Here is a 16,248-nt window from a genome sequence, read left to right on the forward strand (position 1 = left end):
TGGTCACTGTGCCTCTACTGCTCCTGGCATTGTTTCTCGCCCAAGGATTGCACGGGGCTCTGGTTGAGGACCCGAAGTATGGAGCATTTTCTTTGGTTGAGGGCATCGACGAAGGCACCGATGGCCTCAACGGGGACCTCGACGGTGGCCACAATGGGAACTGTGGACATCCCAATCCCTCTAGCCCCGATGGGAGATCGCAGAAAAGACACTCGCGGGCATCATGGGGCGGACCGAGGGTGATAGACATAGGGAGAAAGAGGGCCACAATTCAGATGGTAACCTGGGGGGAACAGATAGTGAGGTGACAGGAACCGCCCGGAGAACAGGGCATAGTACTCACCAAGCGTTGATGAAATGTACGTGAAGGGAGACCCGTGTAGGGAAATTATTTGTGAAGTAAAACTTCAAGTGTTTCCTTAAGGAAAAGTTGTGAGAAAAATCTCAGAGCTCCTAAGCGCAAGGCAAACTGCAGCGTGGAAAAAAAAAAGAGACTGAAGGGAGAATCCTGTGGACACAGGGATCATGGCATGCTGGGCCTGATGACGTCACCCATATGTGAGGATTACCATCCTGCTTGTCCTGGGAGAAAGTAACAAATTTCATGTAATATTCTGTATGTTGTATTGAGATTCTTACAATCTCTCGTTAATTTGTTTCTCATTCATTAATTAGCACTTCTTGTCCTTGTTTTTGTAGATTTCTACATTCTGATGTTTTAAATTAGGTTATATGCATTTGTGAATAGCCATGTTTTTAGTTCACATTTAAATCTCTTTCTATCTGGTATCAAACGTAACATTCAGATAAAGAATTCCAAAGTTTTGGGCCTGCTATGGAAAACACCCAATCTCTTACATGCGTCCGATGTGTGCTCTCTATTGTGGGAGCAGTCAGTAGTCCTTTATTTTGGGATCCTGGTGTTCACTGTGGTGTGTATGGTTGTAATGTCACACCTATAATACTGGAGTTACTAGAATGAATGGTTTTAAATATTAGCATTAATACTTTAAAATTGATTCGGGATTGTACTGGCAGCCAGTGTAGTGAAATCAGCGAGGGTGTAATGTGATCGAATTTCATGGATCCTAATAGCAGCCTTGCTGAGGCATTTTGTAGTATTTTAAATGGTTTTAACAAGGCATACGGGAAGACAGAGAAAAAAGAAGTTACAGTAGACTATGTTTGAGAAAATATATATTGTTACTATAGTTAGTTACTTGCAGGGACTGTAATAGTCAAACAAGCAATGTGATTGATTGAATGCCCTCAGGTCCTTTATGATAAACATAGTAGGGTTCCATTAGTACCCCCAAAAGTAAAACTGTATTGTTTATATTCTGTGAAGTATTTATACCTTCACAAGCAGCAATACTCACCATGTTTAATTAATATATTACTGTCACATTTTTCAAAATTCTTTAAAAGACTTGCTTAGCAATGTTTCTACAGCCCTGGGAGCAGCCATACTAGAAAAAGCCTTCTCCATTACCTCACACTCATTGTATCTGACTGGTGTAAGCCAATTTAGATGTCAATCACGCATGAAATCAGTCAATTGTACACACCAAAGACATTGCTATTCTGATACAGAACTCCCAGGGGTTTACCTTTTGGGTTCTGGTCACCCAGAGATTGGAGTGAATTAGCAGGGGTAAAGTGAGGGGTGCTCAGGTTACTCTTTCACACCTCAACTCCTCTTCTCAATTGCCCCACTCCAGGGATGACCCCTAGAATTTTCCCATGTCTCCTCCCATCCTCTAGCCCGACTCCAGTACCCTCTCCCCTTACCTTTGCTATTCCCTACTCAAGGCTCGATGCCAGCACTCTCCCTCTGCCCCAAGGCCTGACCCCAGCATTCTTCGTCACCCAAATCAAATCCAGCTTTATTTATATTCTGCTCCCCCAGCTTTCAATTCCCTTCTCACCTTCTCAAGATTTCCCCCCCTTTCATGCTACCCAAGTATTCAGCCTCTCCTCATCCTTCCCCACTATTCCCCTCCTCTTGCATGCCCTCACAGGGATTAACTTCTTACCTCCCCCAACATTCACCCCTCACACAATCTTCAGGTATTCATCCCATCCTCTCACTCCTTTCAGCATTCACCTCCTAGCCTTCCCCACAAATCACTCACAGGAGCAACAGCTATGGACTGGGGCCATTTCTACTCCAGCTCTCCTCCATCCTCCTATTCCTGCTTACAGAATGAAGTCCCTGGAGGGAAAGAAGAGGCTGCAGCTGAAAAAAGGTAAGGTTAAGAGCACTCCCTGGTCTCTGTTTCAACCCCCTCACTCTCTGTTGCACCCAACCTCCAATATGCTGCCTTTTGTCAGGAAGAGGGAGGCTGGAGCTGGGTTCGGGAGCAGAGAGGCTCTTTGCTCTGCAGTAACTGCTCCATGCCCACCTCCTCTCCTGCTGTCCAACAGGAGAGGAGGGGCTTGATTAGGGGTCAAACTAGCTCTTCTTGGCTCAGTTCTCTATGCTCCATAATCACATCCTCCTCTCCTGCTCCCTGCACTGTAGCAGGCAGATTCAGAAAAACGCGTGGGAGAGCTGGCGAGCGCCCACTCTCCTGGGCGCGCGATTCAGGGGGGTGGCCTATGCAAATTAGGGCCCGCGGTAAAAGGAGGCGCTAGGGACACTAGCGCGTCCCTACTGCCTCCTTTTTGACAGGAGCGGCGGCTGTCAGCGGGTTTGACAGCCGACGCTCAATTTTGCCAGCGTCGGTTCTCAAACCCGCTGACAGCCACGGGTTCGGAAAACAGACGCCGGCATAATTGAGCGTCCGTCTTCTGGCCGATTTTAAATTTTTGTTTTTTTTTTTTTTTTTACTTTTGGGGCCTCCGACTTCATATCGCCATGATATTAAGTCGGAGGGTGCACAGAAAAGCAGTAAAAACTGTGCGGCGCCGGCAGAAATTAACGCCAGCCTTTGGGCCGGCGTTAATTTCTGAAAGTAAAACGTGCAGCTTGGCTGCACATTTTGCTTTCTGGATCGCGCGTGAATAACCAATAGTGCCCGCAACATACATTTGTATGTTGCGGGCACTATTTGTTTCGGGGGGGGGGGGGGGGGTTGGACGCGCGTTTTGGACGCGCTATTACCCCTTACTGAATAAGGGGTAAAGCTAGCGCGTCGAAAACGCGCGTCCAAATGCGGGTTAGCAGTGCGTCTGTAGGAGAGAAGGGGCTTGAGAACGAAGCAGAGGGCTGTTCTCTGCTGCCTGAGGCCCGTGAGCCCATGCCTAAAGACTCCCCTGCTCAGAGGTTTCCAGTATTTCTCTGGAGACCTAGCAGTTTATGCAAATTCCTAGAGTCTCCAGGTGAAATCTAAAGAGATCTCAGGTATTGTTTATTAGAAGTAAATGGAAGCTGCTTTAAAAAAATTCAATGATGATGATGAAACAATTAGATTGATGAAATGGATGAATCTTCCAACATGCAGTTTGTACTTTTGGAAAAACTGCCAGGAGTACCTTAGACCTCATCAATCTCTGCAAGCAAGGAGCACCAAAGTATTTATTTAGGTTTTTTATATTCCACTTTTCAGCACTTCAAAGTGTACATCAAAGTGGATTACATTCAGATACTATAGGGACTTAAAATCTAATTTTGTACCTGAGGCAATGGAGGGTAAAGTAACTTGCCCAAAGTCACAAGGAGTGATAGTGGGATCTGAACCCTGGTTTCCGCTGCTCTAACCACTAGGCTACTCCTCCACTCCAGCTAGGTAGAAAGTACAATGTACAAATCTCATCTTTGTGTACCTTTTATCACTCCAAATCACATAAAAGTTTCACTGATGTCTGCTGTGCTGTTCGTACCTCTGACTGTGCATGTTAAACTGCCCCCCAAAACCTAGCCCACCACCAAAACCTCACCCTGAGTTCAGAATGGCCCCCAATGTGTGCCTTCCCAGAGGATCACTCTCTCTCTCTCCTCCCCTCCCCGAAAAGTAACACCAGGAAAAGAGGTGTAGTTATTTCCGGCACGCAATGTTAAGCACCCCTCATTTTCATAAACTCCACCTAAACTCCTCCCATTTGACTACATTCTTTAAATTTGCATATGTATCTCGCGATGCATTACTTATCACATGCGTTGTGGCGTTATGGCCCTACCTCCAGTTGACGAATGACCCCCTAAGTTAGCTGGATAAGCATCCCCACCCCAGAATGCCCCCACTCCGCCCCTCACTTAGCCGGCCAGCTTTTTAACCAGATAAAAAGTCAGCTACGTGGCAGCCACTGACTGTGCCCACATACTCAGACAGTGACACTTAACTGGCTAAAGTGGCACAGAATATTAAGCCCCGTTTAGCCAACTGTAAGAAACCCTGTTGTAGATTTTAGATACAGATATAATCTTTCTTGCTAGCCACTCTGCAATGCCACTCAGGCTCCAGAAAGACAAAAAAAAAAAAAAATTCTATCAAAAGGTTAATGGGCACCTTTAAAAAGCCATGAAATGTCACAGATAAACGGTCTACCTATAGCAGTCTTCAGCATAATGGTAACAGTGGCTACAGTAACTAAGCATCTCTGTAGAGCTCCAACACTGTTACTAAGCAAGCAGACTTTATCTAGAATCAATTGTACGTACACCCTTGTACTATTAGGTGGCTTGGTTGCATAACCACCTTCACTGGAGTTAATTACTGCATGGCTGATTGAGTCCGACCTTGATGTTAGGTCTTGGCTTACTTCCCATATGCTTTGGTAGGGGTGGGAGCCATATGGCCTTCACGAGTACCTTTGAGGTAAGTTGTTAATTTAAGAATCACAGGAGATGCTTTTATCTATTCTCTTGCCTCATTACACAATCAAAACATAACTCAGTACGAGAAAGAGCCATCATGGCCTTTGGCAGCCACCGATTCTGGGTTTTAAAAACTGAAAACTTGCTGTCTTTAGTCTGGTCGGTTTCTCATTTTTAGGGAAGGAAACTGAAAACAGCTACATTTTTTTTTTCTATGACAATTAGCAAGTTACTCTTCTTGAGCAATCATGAAAATTAGCTGCCAGAGACTGACATCTCAATTCATGTTCAGGTTGATAAATATTGGTGCTCTCACAATAAAGAGGATTGCTTTTAACGCTACAGGGTAAGCTATTCATGCAAAAAAGCAGAATCTTTAAGAGGCCACAATAGCATTAGCAACCCTTTACAGATGATGTGCTTTACCAGGAGAAGATTCTTGCAAAGGTGCATTATTGCTAGACATGGCTGACATAGCCAAGAGGCTCTAATGTCAGTATGATACTGTTTAGGTTCCCACTCTAAGCCTCTTGAGAGTTAATGTTTAACTTGCTAGGTCCACTAACTCCAGGTACAAAACTAAGATTCTGCAGCAAATTGAAACTGTTTTGCTTCTTTATTGGTTCCAAAACTTATCATCACTATTTCTGTCCAGGTTCTTTACTGATCGATCTTGGTTGGTTACTTTTCATCTTTTTAAAACTATGATAGTGCTCTTTCACCAATTCAGCAACTGGAGAGCAGTTTCTAAGCTACCACTGAGCAGAGAATGCGGCCCAGGAATAACTTAAAACTTGTGTTTTCTTTTGAACTGGGAAGACCACATTCACAGCAGCACAGTGTGCTCGCTTAAATCCACCTCAGCAGTTATTTGAAAAAAAAAAACCAAAAAACAAAAACCTCCACTCTGCTGGAGCTGTTTACTCGTGTCCAACAACTTGACAACAATTTGACTTTGGAATGTGTCAGCTCAGAAAGCAATATTCTGTTCCAAGAAAACAAGACAGAACCTGACAAAATTTCTGAACATAAAATCTGACAATGCCAAGACTAAATGACCTTTACCAGACAGAAAAAAGATCCAATACTGTTGGGGTGGGGAGGAAGCACTCCCAGTCTTCCGGCATGAGGCTCATAATTAGTAACAAACCTGAAAGAAACATTTCTGCCCTCATTCCTTGCTTGTCAGGAGCACGAGAGGAAGAGAAGGGAAGCCAAGTAACAAGGGATGGCCTAAACCCTAAAATCCATCTTAGCCCAGATAACAAGTCAAGTACCTCCAGAAATGACCAGAAGACTTTCCTTCTTTTCTATCTCAAAGCGCGTTAGCATTTCTTCCTGCGACGTCTCCTCCTCCTCCTCCCGATCCTCTTGCAGTCTCTTCATTCTTTCGATCAAGTTTTCCAGTTCACTTAAGGAATCGTCAATCTACAGCAAAGCAATATCAAGGATAAATTTAATCATCAACTTGACCCGAGGCAGCGTTTTAGGAAATGCCACCGTTACACAGTCACTAATTCATTTTACTATAGTTTGAATCAGGAGTCAAGGACTGACGTATGACTAAGCACTGTATTTTGTCTGAAAAAAAAATTCCATGCAGAAGACAAGGTGAACCGAGAATAGTCATTTCTAACAGCTCTAAGCAAACTTGGAGAGAGTTCGAGAGTTTAAGAGAAGCTCCTCGCCCCAAGGCACACCCATAAAAGTTTGCATCATTTTATGATTCTTATGCTCCGAGAAGGGCAACAAAATCAAACAGATAAAGATCTTGTTGCGGTCTACAGCAGTTGCTTAATGCTAGATCGTACGTGCTAGCAAAACGATTAGCAGTATTAATTAAACAAGGACCTTTGATGGCGCTATTTGCCCCAAAGAAAATAAGGGTTCAAAACACCCACATTTTTGACATTTTGGAGAGTGAAAAGTGTGTGTGTGGGGGGGGGGGGGGGGGGAATCCATTAGGCAAATCTCCTAAAAACAGAAATTTGGGGAAGTTTAAAGCAAAAAAAAAAAAAAAGAAAATCTTCATCATGGCCTGAAAACTTATTAGCAGCTTGTGGGAGGAGCTATGATACACATTGTGTAAATGCCCATCACGCCACCCATGGACATGCTGCAGACAGCCATGCCTTTTATTCCTCTCTCCAGCAGCCCTCTGATTTGAATGATTATTTCTACTCAAGGCTGGTGTAAATACTCTTGGGGAGCACTCAGCAGCTCCCATTACTTCTTGTAGGAGCCATTTTGAAACTATCAAATTTTTGTACATTTTTTGGAAAAACAGGAAAGCTAGCTTCAACAAACCACCTTTGACCTCAAAAGAAAAATGTTAGCAAATATCTTCAATTTTTAAAGGCTGCCTTAACTTTCTCAAATGAAAGCTTTTTTTTTTTTTTTTTTAACTCCCAATGAGAGTGGGCTGGCTCACCTTTGAAAACCACTTTGGGATATGCTTAATTTAAAGATTATCTATAATATGCATTTCATCTCTTTTTATAAACTACTAGCGGACCCCTGCCACGCGTTGCAATGGCTGAGTCAGATTCTTTGCCCTCCCTGCCCCTTGCTCATTTACCTCAGTCATCCTCTTCCCCCTTGGTCACTCCCCCCCCTTCCCTCCCCTGTCCCCACTCCAACTCTGTCCCCTCACACTCACCTCTCCCCTCATTCTTCCTCCCCTAACAGTTACCTCCCTCCTCATTCTCCCTTCCCTCACTGTCACCTCAGTGACTCCCCACCTGGTGAAGGCTGTTTTGTAACCTTTCGGAGATGGTGCACATTTTGTGTATGTGTTTGTGTGTGCCCTCCCCCTTTGCACCCCCAAATAATCCCCACAGAAACGTTTGTGTTTATATAAGCCTCCCCCACCCTCCCTTCCCCCCCCCCCCCAGGCCGGCGAAATAGTCTAACACACAAGAGTTGCAGAATCTCAGAACTGGCCCCTGGCCCCCCCCCCCGAACATGGACGCAAGAACATCCCCACAACCCCCCCCCTTGCAGGCCCAACGATACCTTTCAAAAATGGTAGTCGGTGGAGCGGGCATTCGTTCCGGCATGGACGTATTGACGCCGGGCCCTCGAGATGGAGCAATGGGAGCGGTCGTCTCGTTCAGATAGTAAGGGCGAAGGTGTGCCGGTTGCCAGTTTAGAAAATGGCGTCAACGGGCCTTTGCCCTTACTATGTCACATGGGCTACTGCCGCTATTGGCGTTCCCGAGTGTCCTAGTAAGGGAAAGAGCCGTCGGCGCCATTTTGATTGCTGGCAGCCGACAGCCGTAGTGTATGCGATGTGTCCCAGAGCGGTGTTACAAAGGTTACGCGTTTACATTGGGTGTGGGCATAGTTTAATTCTTGGAAGTCCAGTCCAGTTGTATTCCTTCCACTTTTAATGTGTGGAAAGCCAAATGACTAGTGGCATGGTTAAAAGGCTAGGTTAAAGGCTATTTTAGCTAAAAGAACTTTAAAAAATAGGAAAAATAATCCATCTGAAGAAAATAGGAAAGCGTCAGATGCTGTCCTGGGGAAGCAAGTACGTTGTGAAATAAAGGAAAAAAGGTAGGAAAAGGGGTTTTAGGGGCCAGGGAAGAGAGGGGAAAAGGGAGGCAGAGTAGAAAGGGTGATAGAGACGTTCCCTCCCAGTCCGCTCCTTAATTGGAGAGGACTGGGAATCGGATGATCACGTCGCCGCGCGTATTTTAAAAAAAAAATACCCCCCCTGCATGTGGAGGCCACCTGCCTGCATGGGCATTAAAATCCAGCGCACGTGTGCGCGCGAAAACCATATTTTATGACATGCGCACACATTATAAAATAGCCGCATCCATGGAAGAACATGCGGATGTTTTAAAATCGACCCCTTAGAGAACAGCCACTACTTATCACTGCATGATAGCAACATGGGATCTTGCCAGGGTCTTGTGATCTGGATTGAGCATTGTTGGAAACATGATACTGGGCTTGATGGATCTTTGGTCTGATCCAGTGTGGCAATTCTTAGGTTCAAAGGGATGGAGGCCTGGCAGATATATGGCTCTATTCAGGGGGATTTACAATTTACAAAATTCTAAAAAAGGGGCCAACTGATCATATCATACTAAGGCTTGATTTACTAGGGCTTTCACATTTTGTTTCTATGGGAAACAAGCTTAGCAAATAAGGCCTTTAAAAGAGCTATCATTTTTGTTTCTCAGTACATAAATTCTGAAATGTGTACCTGATCTGAGGTACGGAATTAACACCCAGACAACACTCCGCAAAATAACATTGCAAGCTGCCTTGGCCAAGCAGTCAATGCCATACTAATGAAGTAGTAGTATTACGTCAATTATTGCACCAACTATGTACATTTGAATTTAATTTTAGAAGAAAAAGGAGACATCTAGATATCTCTTCACACACATTCCATGAATGCTAAATCCGATAAACATAATTGCCACCTTGGAAAGGCATTCCCCCTCCAAAAAACAGTCCCCAAAAACATGAAATGATATCAGCCTGCAAAAAAAACAAAAAAACAAAAACAAAGAATCAATATTTTTCTTTTCCATACTTAAGGACAAGTCCTGTAATAGGGTGCAGCACACAGAGGGAAAGATTATTCTTCGTTGGTTCCGAAGGCAGCATTAGGAATTCTATAACACATTATCATCAGAGCTTTTCAATGAAGCGTCTGTGTGAACCAGAAGGGTCACTTAATTTGCTGGTATATTTTAGGAATGAAAACAGAGAAAAACAGAATGGTTTCAAAGACATAGTGAAGGAAAAAATAATTGCAAAGCATACTGTACTTGGTACTAACCCCAAAGTTGCTACTCAGGAGAGACGCATTTATGTTATTGTCATTGGTAAGGTCACATTCACAGAAGTTACTGATCAGCTCCGGCCTGAATCCATTGGCAGTATCTGGATTTCGCTCTGGATTAATACCACTCCCAAACACAAAGCTTGCCAAGGCGTGATAATGTGCCAGCAGGACCATGGCATGCACCAGCTCAGCCAAAGACCAGTTGTTTTCCCCTGTTTTTACCAGCTCCTGAAACAAAAACAAATTTTAACGTCAAGAGCCAAACCTCACCACTAGTGCACTTCCAGCTTCCGAGGATTCGTTTTGTACATCAGGACTCTCGCAGACATGCAGGTCCTCGACAAAAAAAAAAAAATGCTTTGCGCAAAATCAAGACATACAACGCGGCATCAAAACCTACAAAGAATTCATAAAACTGGCCCTTCGTCTTCTTAGACTTAAGCCCAACTTTTAAACCTCTATTTGATAAAACTCATCAGATATTCTATCAGGAAGGCAATGAAACAATCACTTGGGGCCTGACATTTAGCAGTAGCTAAATATCTGGCCACAGTGAGCGGCCACCACTAAGCTAGATAACTACTTACCCAGCCAATTAGTTAGCCAGCTAAGGGATGGGAAGGAACTACTTAGCCAGATTAAGTTTTTACTGAGCAGGTCTAAAGTTAGCTGGATAAGTTTATGCAGCTAACTAACTTACCTGGGTATATTCAGCGGTGCGGCCAGGCCGAATAACAGGTCCTCTGTTCAACCTTAAAATATTATAATTGTGGGAAGTACAAATGACTTATTGCCAAAAGAATTTAAAAAAATGTACTAACAGCATGAGCTGTTTTCATTAGGATCTGTATCCCTAGGTGGATGTTTGATAACCACCATATTTCTATTTTCAAATTATTCAACACTTCTGCCAAATGCTTCTTCCCTCCTCCCTCCAACCACCTAAAAAAAATGTAGCATTGCAAAAGAATTTTATCTAAAAAGATGCACAGGCGTATATATACTAGCCACAGGATATGAGTCGACAGAAAAATTATGAATTAGCACAAGTTTAAAACTTGTGAGGCACAGCAGCATCCAAGGAAATGGATGCAGTGTCAGGTGAATACTGGCATGTTGATGTGCTTTTAACCTTCTGCCAGTGTGAGTGTGTGTGAGAGTGTGAGTGTGAGTGTGTGTGTTTTATCTGAAACTTAATAGGGCTGTTCTTGAAAGATAAAGAGGGAAAAAAACCAAAAAACAAAAATGATATGGGTCATCTTGGGAAAAATTGTGAAAAACCACTACAAGCAAAGTAATAAATCCTTGACTATTAAGTAGTTGTATTAAAAAAAAAAAATTTGCATTCAATACTTTTCAAAATATTTTTCCATCAATTAGATTTTTTTTATGTCATTAGAAAAAAAAAAAAAAACTACTTAAAAGTAAGAAATGAGGTTCATGGCACTGAACCTACAGAGCACTAATGTGTAAAAAAAAAAAAAAAAAAAAAAAAGTCACAGAAGAATTTCTCACCACCAGTTGCTGTTTTACTAACTTCTAAAGCAGTCAGGATTTGAGTTACTGCTGCTCCAGGGATGTGTAAGACCAGCAGCTTTTAAAGCACAAGTTGCTATCAAGGCAATTCCTGTCCCCACCTCTCCCTCTCACAATGCTCCTTCCTGCCGGTCCAAGCACTTCTCTAGCAAATGACTGCCTGAAATGTACATCTCAGTATTGTCTGCTAGCATTATAAAGCGGCTCCAACAGGTCCTGCATATTAATTCAACCAAGTACTGCTTGTCAAAAATGACACCGAAGCAGTTTAGATGATCAGCAGGATACCCAAGCCCTTTATGGGAGGGTGGGTCCTGACTGCTGCAGGAGTTAACAGATCAGGAATTAACTGTGAGGAAAAACTTTCCATTCCACTACCCCTCCCCAGCAGTCAGGACATGTCTGAAGTAGCATATGGTGGGATTCACAGCAGCTGGGAGAACCTGTTCCCCAAATGCTGAATCAGCTAGATAAAACTACGAGATAACTTTGCCCACTGGACAAATGAAGGGAGGACTGGAACCCCCGTTTGCTGCTTTGCATACTTTTTTATTTATTATGTATTTAACAAACATATTCCACTTATCCACAATTCTAAGCAGATTACAGGATGACACTCAAATATCTATATAAATAAAAATGTAAATGTTAGTTTGTTCAAAATCTTAAATCTCCGAAAATTCTTCACCGATTGCTTTGAAATTTTGACACAACGTCACATTCGAATACGCGCGTGTTTTTATATACCTATATTATATAGATGTCACACCTGTGACAGGTAAAAACATGCTTTTTTGGAAAAACAGCGCCATCTGTTGGACGTAAAAGCAACACACGCTATCTACAATATACATGGGCTCTGACCGACGGACTGCAAATGCACAGTAGAGAGCAGCTCTACCACGCATGTGCGGACCATAGAGCTCTGCGCTACGTGCTGGGTGTCACAGAGGGGAGGAGGAAAGGGCAGACGAGTCACCACTCCGAGAAACGGCTCAGCCTGTTCCTCCGCCGCTGGGGAAGGGGGAGGGAGTAGGGACTGCCGGACAGTTACACACAGGAGGAGGAAAGGGTAGAAGAGTCGCCGAGCCAGTCCGTCCACTGCCGGGGAAGGGGGGGGAGGGAGTTGGGACGGCCGGAGCAGAGCAAGTGCGCATTGTGAAATTAAACCAGACTGAGCCACGGCAATGCGTGGCCGGGTACAGCTAGTACTTAATAAAATCATAAACAAATTGAACACTTTCACACAACCTTAAAGCTAAAAATAAAATGCCCCTCAACGATTCAAGACAAAAAAAAAACAAAACAAAAACTTAACACAGTAACAATTAAAAACAAGCAGCAGTAATATAACAAAATAAATCACATTCTGATTGCCAGTATTTTAGCCACCTACTCAATGGAAAAGACAGTACTCTGGTCCAGCTCCTCAAAAGCTTGTACAAATGGGCTTAATTTTCTAAACTTACAATCAGATGACTCATTTAACTCTTCAGGGAGTGCATTCCAAAGACGTGGACCAGCCACGCAAAATAATCTCTCTGGACTCAGTCAAATCATAGCTTGAATGGACAGTACTTCCAATAAGTTACAAAAAAAATGATCTTAACATATTCAGCAGTTGACAGATTTTTAAAACAAGGTTAAAGCAATTGAGTCAAATCCATGAATTGCTTTAAAAGCAAGCATAATCTTAAATTTAATTCTGGAACAAATGTGAAGCGAATGTACCCTCTTCAATACTGGAGAAACAGAATCACAAATCCTTGATCCAGAAATAATCTGTGCCACAGCATTCTGTATGACAAACTGTTCCAGAGCAGCTTAAGTCTTGCCAACATAAATTTCAAAAGGGATTTCCACGTATAAAGTAAATGCTTTGCCTACAGAAATGGCCCTTTAGGAAAAGCTACGTGATTGATATGAGTGCGCATTTTTACATGCATAGGGGAGAGGCATTCCAGGGAGAGTAGTCTACACTAGGGTTGGGGTTGGAACTTATCTTTTAAAATCGATCACTGAATGTGTGTGTGTAGATTCTCAGCAAAACTATACACAGCAAAGAGTAGATGTAACTGTGTGTGTATGTGTGGTTTTGCAGAGATTACATGACAACAGAAAAGACCTTATGGCCCATCCAGTCTGCCCATCTGTCCAATCAATTTAGCATTACAATTCCCATCACTTCCCTAGAGACGCCCCTGTATTTATCCCATGCTTTCTTTAATTCAGATACTGTTTTTGTCTATCACTTCCACTGGGAGGCTGTTCCATGCATCTACCACCCTCTCTGTAAATAAATATTTCCTAAAATTACTCCTGAGTCTCCCCCCTTTCAACCTTAGCTCATGGCCCCTCGTGCTCTAAAGCTTCCTTTCCATTGAAAAGGGATCATCTCCCATCCATGGAAACCTTTGAGACATTTGAATGTCTGTCATATCTCCCCTTTCCTCTAGGGCAGTGGTTCTCAACCTTTTTTCGGTCAGGACATACCAAGATGGTTCCCACATGCGTGACACACTGAACATGTGACTGTCGCAAGGCTAAATGTAAACACACTCTGCATCCACAGGAACCCCCCACTCGACCCCCCAACAATTGGTGCAGAGCAGAACTAGGATATTCCCCATACAATTCACCATATTAAAAAAAAAAAAAAAAAAGATATTCTGGTTTGGGTGAATTCTCAATAAAAGCAAAACAAACTTCCTCTACTACCAGGCGCAACAGCCTTCCTTATGAAAAGACAGTAATTTACCACTAATGCATGTCCTATTGAGAAAACACAACAAATAAGATTGATACAAATGCCTACATGCTAGTAAAATACCTCACCTCGGTCACACACCCAGAACTGACCTTCACCAAGTACAGAAAAACCCAAATTATAAATATGGAGGCAGAAACTGGAATGGAAAACCAAAAAAGCCACTCTGCATGCAGTGCGAACATGGAGAAATGGAAAGAGAAGTATAGCACCTAACACAGTCCCAGGATCTGCAATAATGCACACAAACTAACCCGCACAAAGTTACACATATGATGGAACACACACAAACAGTATCAACCCTATCTATGAAAAGGCAACTCTACAAAAATTTAAACCAGGCCCTAAACACTAATACATCCCCAATTAGGAAAACAGAACAAGCCAAGCTGCTGTATATCCCCACACAGAAATAACTGTAAATCTATACTAATAAATGTTACAAAACAGTTAATGAACAGAATAACATCCAACAATTAAAACCTCATAAAAATTATCCAAATATCAATAAAATATTTCAAAACAGCAGACATTGCATAATACCAATAATTAAAAAGGTAGTCAATCAAGAAAAATAAACTTAAAAAGCCACCTTTACCTACCCTCTCCAGCAGCTCTCCTAACTCCTTTCCTTTGTAGGCCAATAGCACTCACCAGAAGCAGCAGTGGCTGCTGAAGCTCTGTCCTCATGGTCCTCTTCCTTAGGGCCCATGATCAGACAGACAGACAGACACACACTCTTCAGTCACCTCCTTAACCAGTCTCTGTCTCCCTCACACACTCACCTCCTTTACGAGTCTCTCTCTTACACACATGCTCTCTGATACACATTGGGGTAGATTTTCAAAGGGTTACGCACGTGACCCCGAAAACCTGCCCCTGCGTGTGCCAAGCCTATTTTGCATAGGCTCGGCGGTGTGCGCAAGCCCCGTATATCCTGGGGCGCAGCCGTGCCGGAGGTTCGCGTGCCTGCATCCGGCCAGCGTGCGCAAGATATGCCTGCAAGAGGCGGGCGTAAAAAATAAAATAAGGTGAGCGGGGGGGAATTAGGTAGGGCTGGCGGGGAGAGAAGGGGGAAAGCCATCGGGGCTCCCCTAGGGCTCGGCGCACGGAAGGTGCACCCCCTTGCGCGCACCGACCCAGATTTTATAACATGCGCCCATGTTATAAAATCGGGTGTTCATTTTTGCGCGTAGCGTGCACAAATGTACCCCGTGCGCATAGGATTAAAAATCTGCCCCATGCTGTCAATCACACTTACACAAACACGCTCTCTCTTACTTACATACATGCTGTAAATCACACACAAATGCTCTCTCCCCCTCTGGCTTGCTCTCACTCAGGACCCTGGGCTCCGTTCACATGCTAAGGGCAAAGGACCACCAGTGCCATTTTGATTACTAGCAGCCAATGGCCCGGGAGCAGGAGATCGCTCCTGAGCCCCCCCTGCTGGACCGCCAGGGACCTTGGGGGAGTCTTGAGGGGAGATTTTATATTTAATGAACTAGGAAGGGATGGACAGAACGGCAGCAGTGTTAGTGGAAGAATTTGTGCGTCTCCTGTTCAACCGGGGCAGCGGGACACCGGGAAGCCACCGCACACCTGCTGAGAATCGCTGCTCTAGGGTAGACATGTTTAGCTCTTCAAGTCTATCCCCTCATGCTTTAGAACGAAGACCACTGACCATTTTAGTAGCCACCCCCTGTGCAGGCTTCATCTTATTATCCTATTGAAGGTGAATTTTCCCAAATTGTACACAGTATTCCAAGGGAGGTCTCACTAGCAGACGTGTGTGTGTAAAACCACTTGGTAAATTGATGTAACTTATGCTTAGTGTTATAAAATTACCCCCATTAAAGTAGAGACCACTCTAGTTGAATATCCTTAGGGGAAGTCAGGAGTTCTATGAATGTTCTTGTATGATTCAGTGACACAAGGTCACATCTATCTGACAATGGAAACCTTAGAAGCTGGCAAATACTTATTAGTCAATACAAAAAAAGGAGGATATATGAAGTTCTCTTTTATAATTGTTTAAAATACTAAATTGAAAAACCTTATCAACTATTTATATAGGAACAAATACCATCAGTAGTAGTGCAAATGGACTATAATCCATTGCCTCTCGCCACGCAATGGGCCCCAGGCGAATTCAGCATTTATTTCAAGCACTTAGTATACAATCATTTGGTATTGTTCCTAATATTTATTCCACAATATTTAATATTTATCTACTAAGAATTTTTTTAAATTTTTATTTAAAGTTTATCCCAAAAACCCAAAAAACTTATTCATTTATGTATTTCTAAAATATAGATCAATTATTTCCTAGCATAAATTAACTGTCCACCGTCATTCAGTTTGTTCAATCATTGACAT

General features: G+C 43.2%; 1 protein-coding gene across 1 annotated transcript in view; it reads right to left on the reverse strand.

Moving 5' to 3' along the window:
• Positions 1 to 16,248, reverse strand: part of SESN3 (sestrin 3) — a 162,056-nt gene that overhangs the window by 47,898 nt on the left and 97,910 nt on the right. The window contains exons 5-6 of the mRNA XM_029602374.1: positions 9,561 to 9,794; positions 6,037 to 6,187 (exon numbers count right to left, since the gene is read on the reverse strand). Of these exons, the coding sequence (XP_029458234.1) occupies positions 6,037 to 6,187; positions 9,561 to 9,794 (385 nt within the window). The remainder of the gene's footprint in view (positions 1 to 6,036; positions 6,188 to 9,560; positions 9,795 to 16,248) is intronic.

This window comes from Rhinatrema bivittatum, chromosome 5 (assembly GCF_901001135.1).
Source record: "Rhinatrema bivittatum chromosome 5, aRhiBiv1.1, whole genome shotgun sequence".
NCBI classification, from domain to species: Eukaryota; Metazoa; Chordata; class Amphibia; order Gymnophiona; family Rhinatrematidae; genus Rhinatrema; species Rhinatrema bivittatum.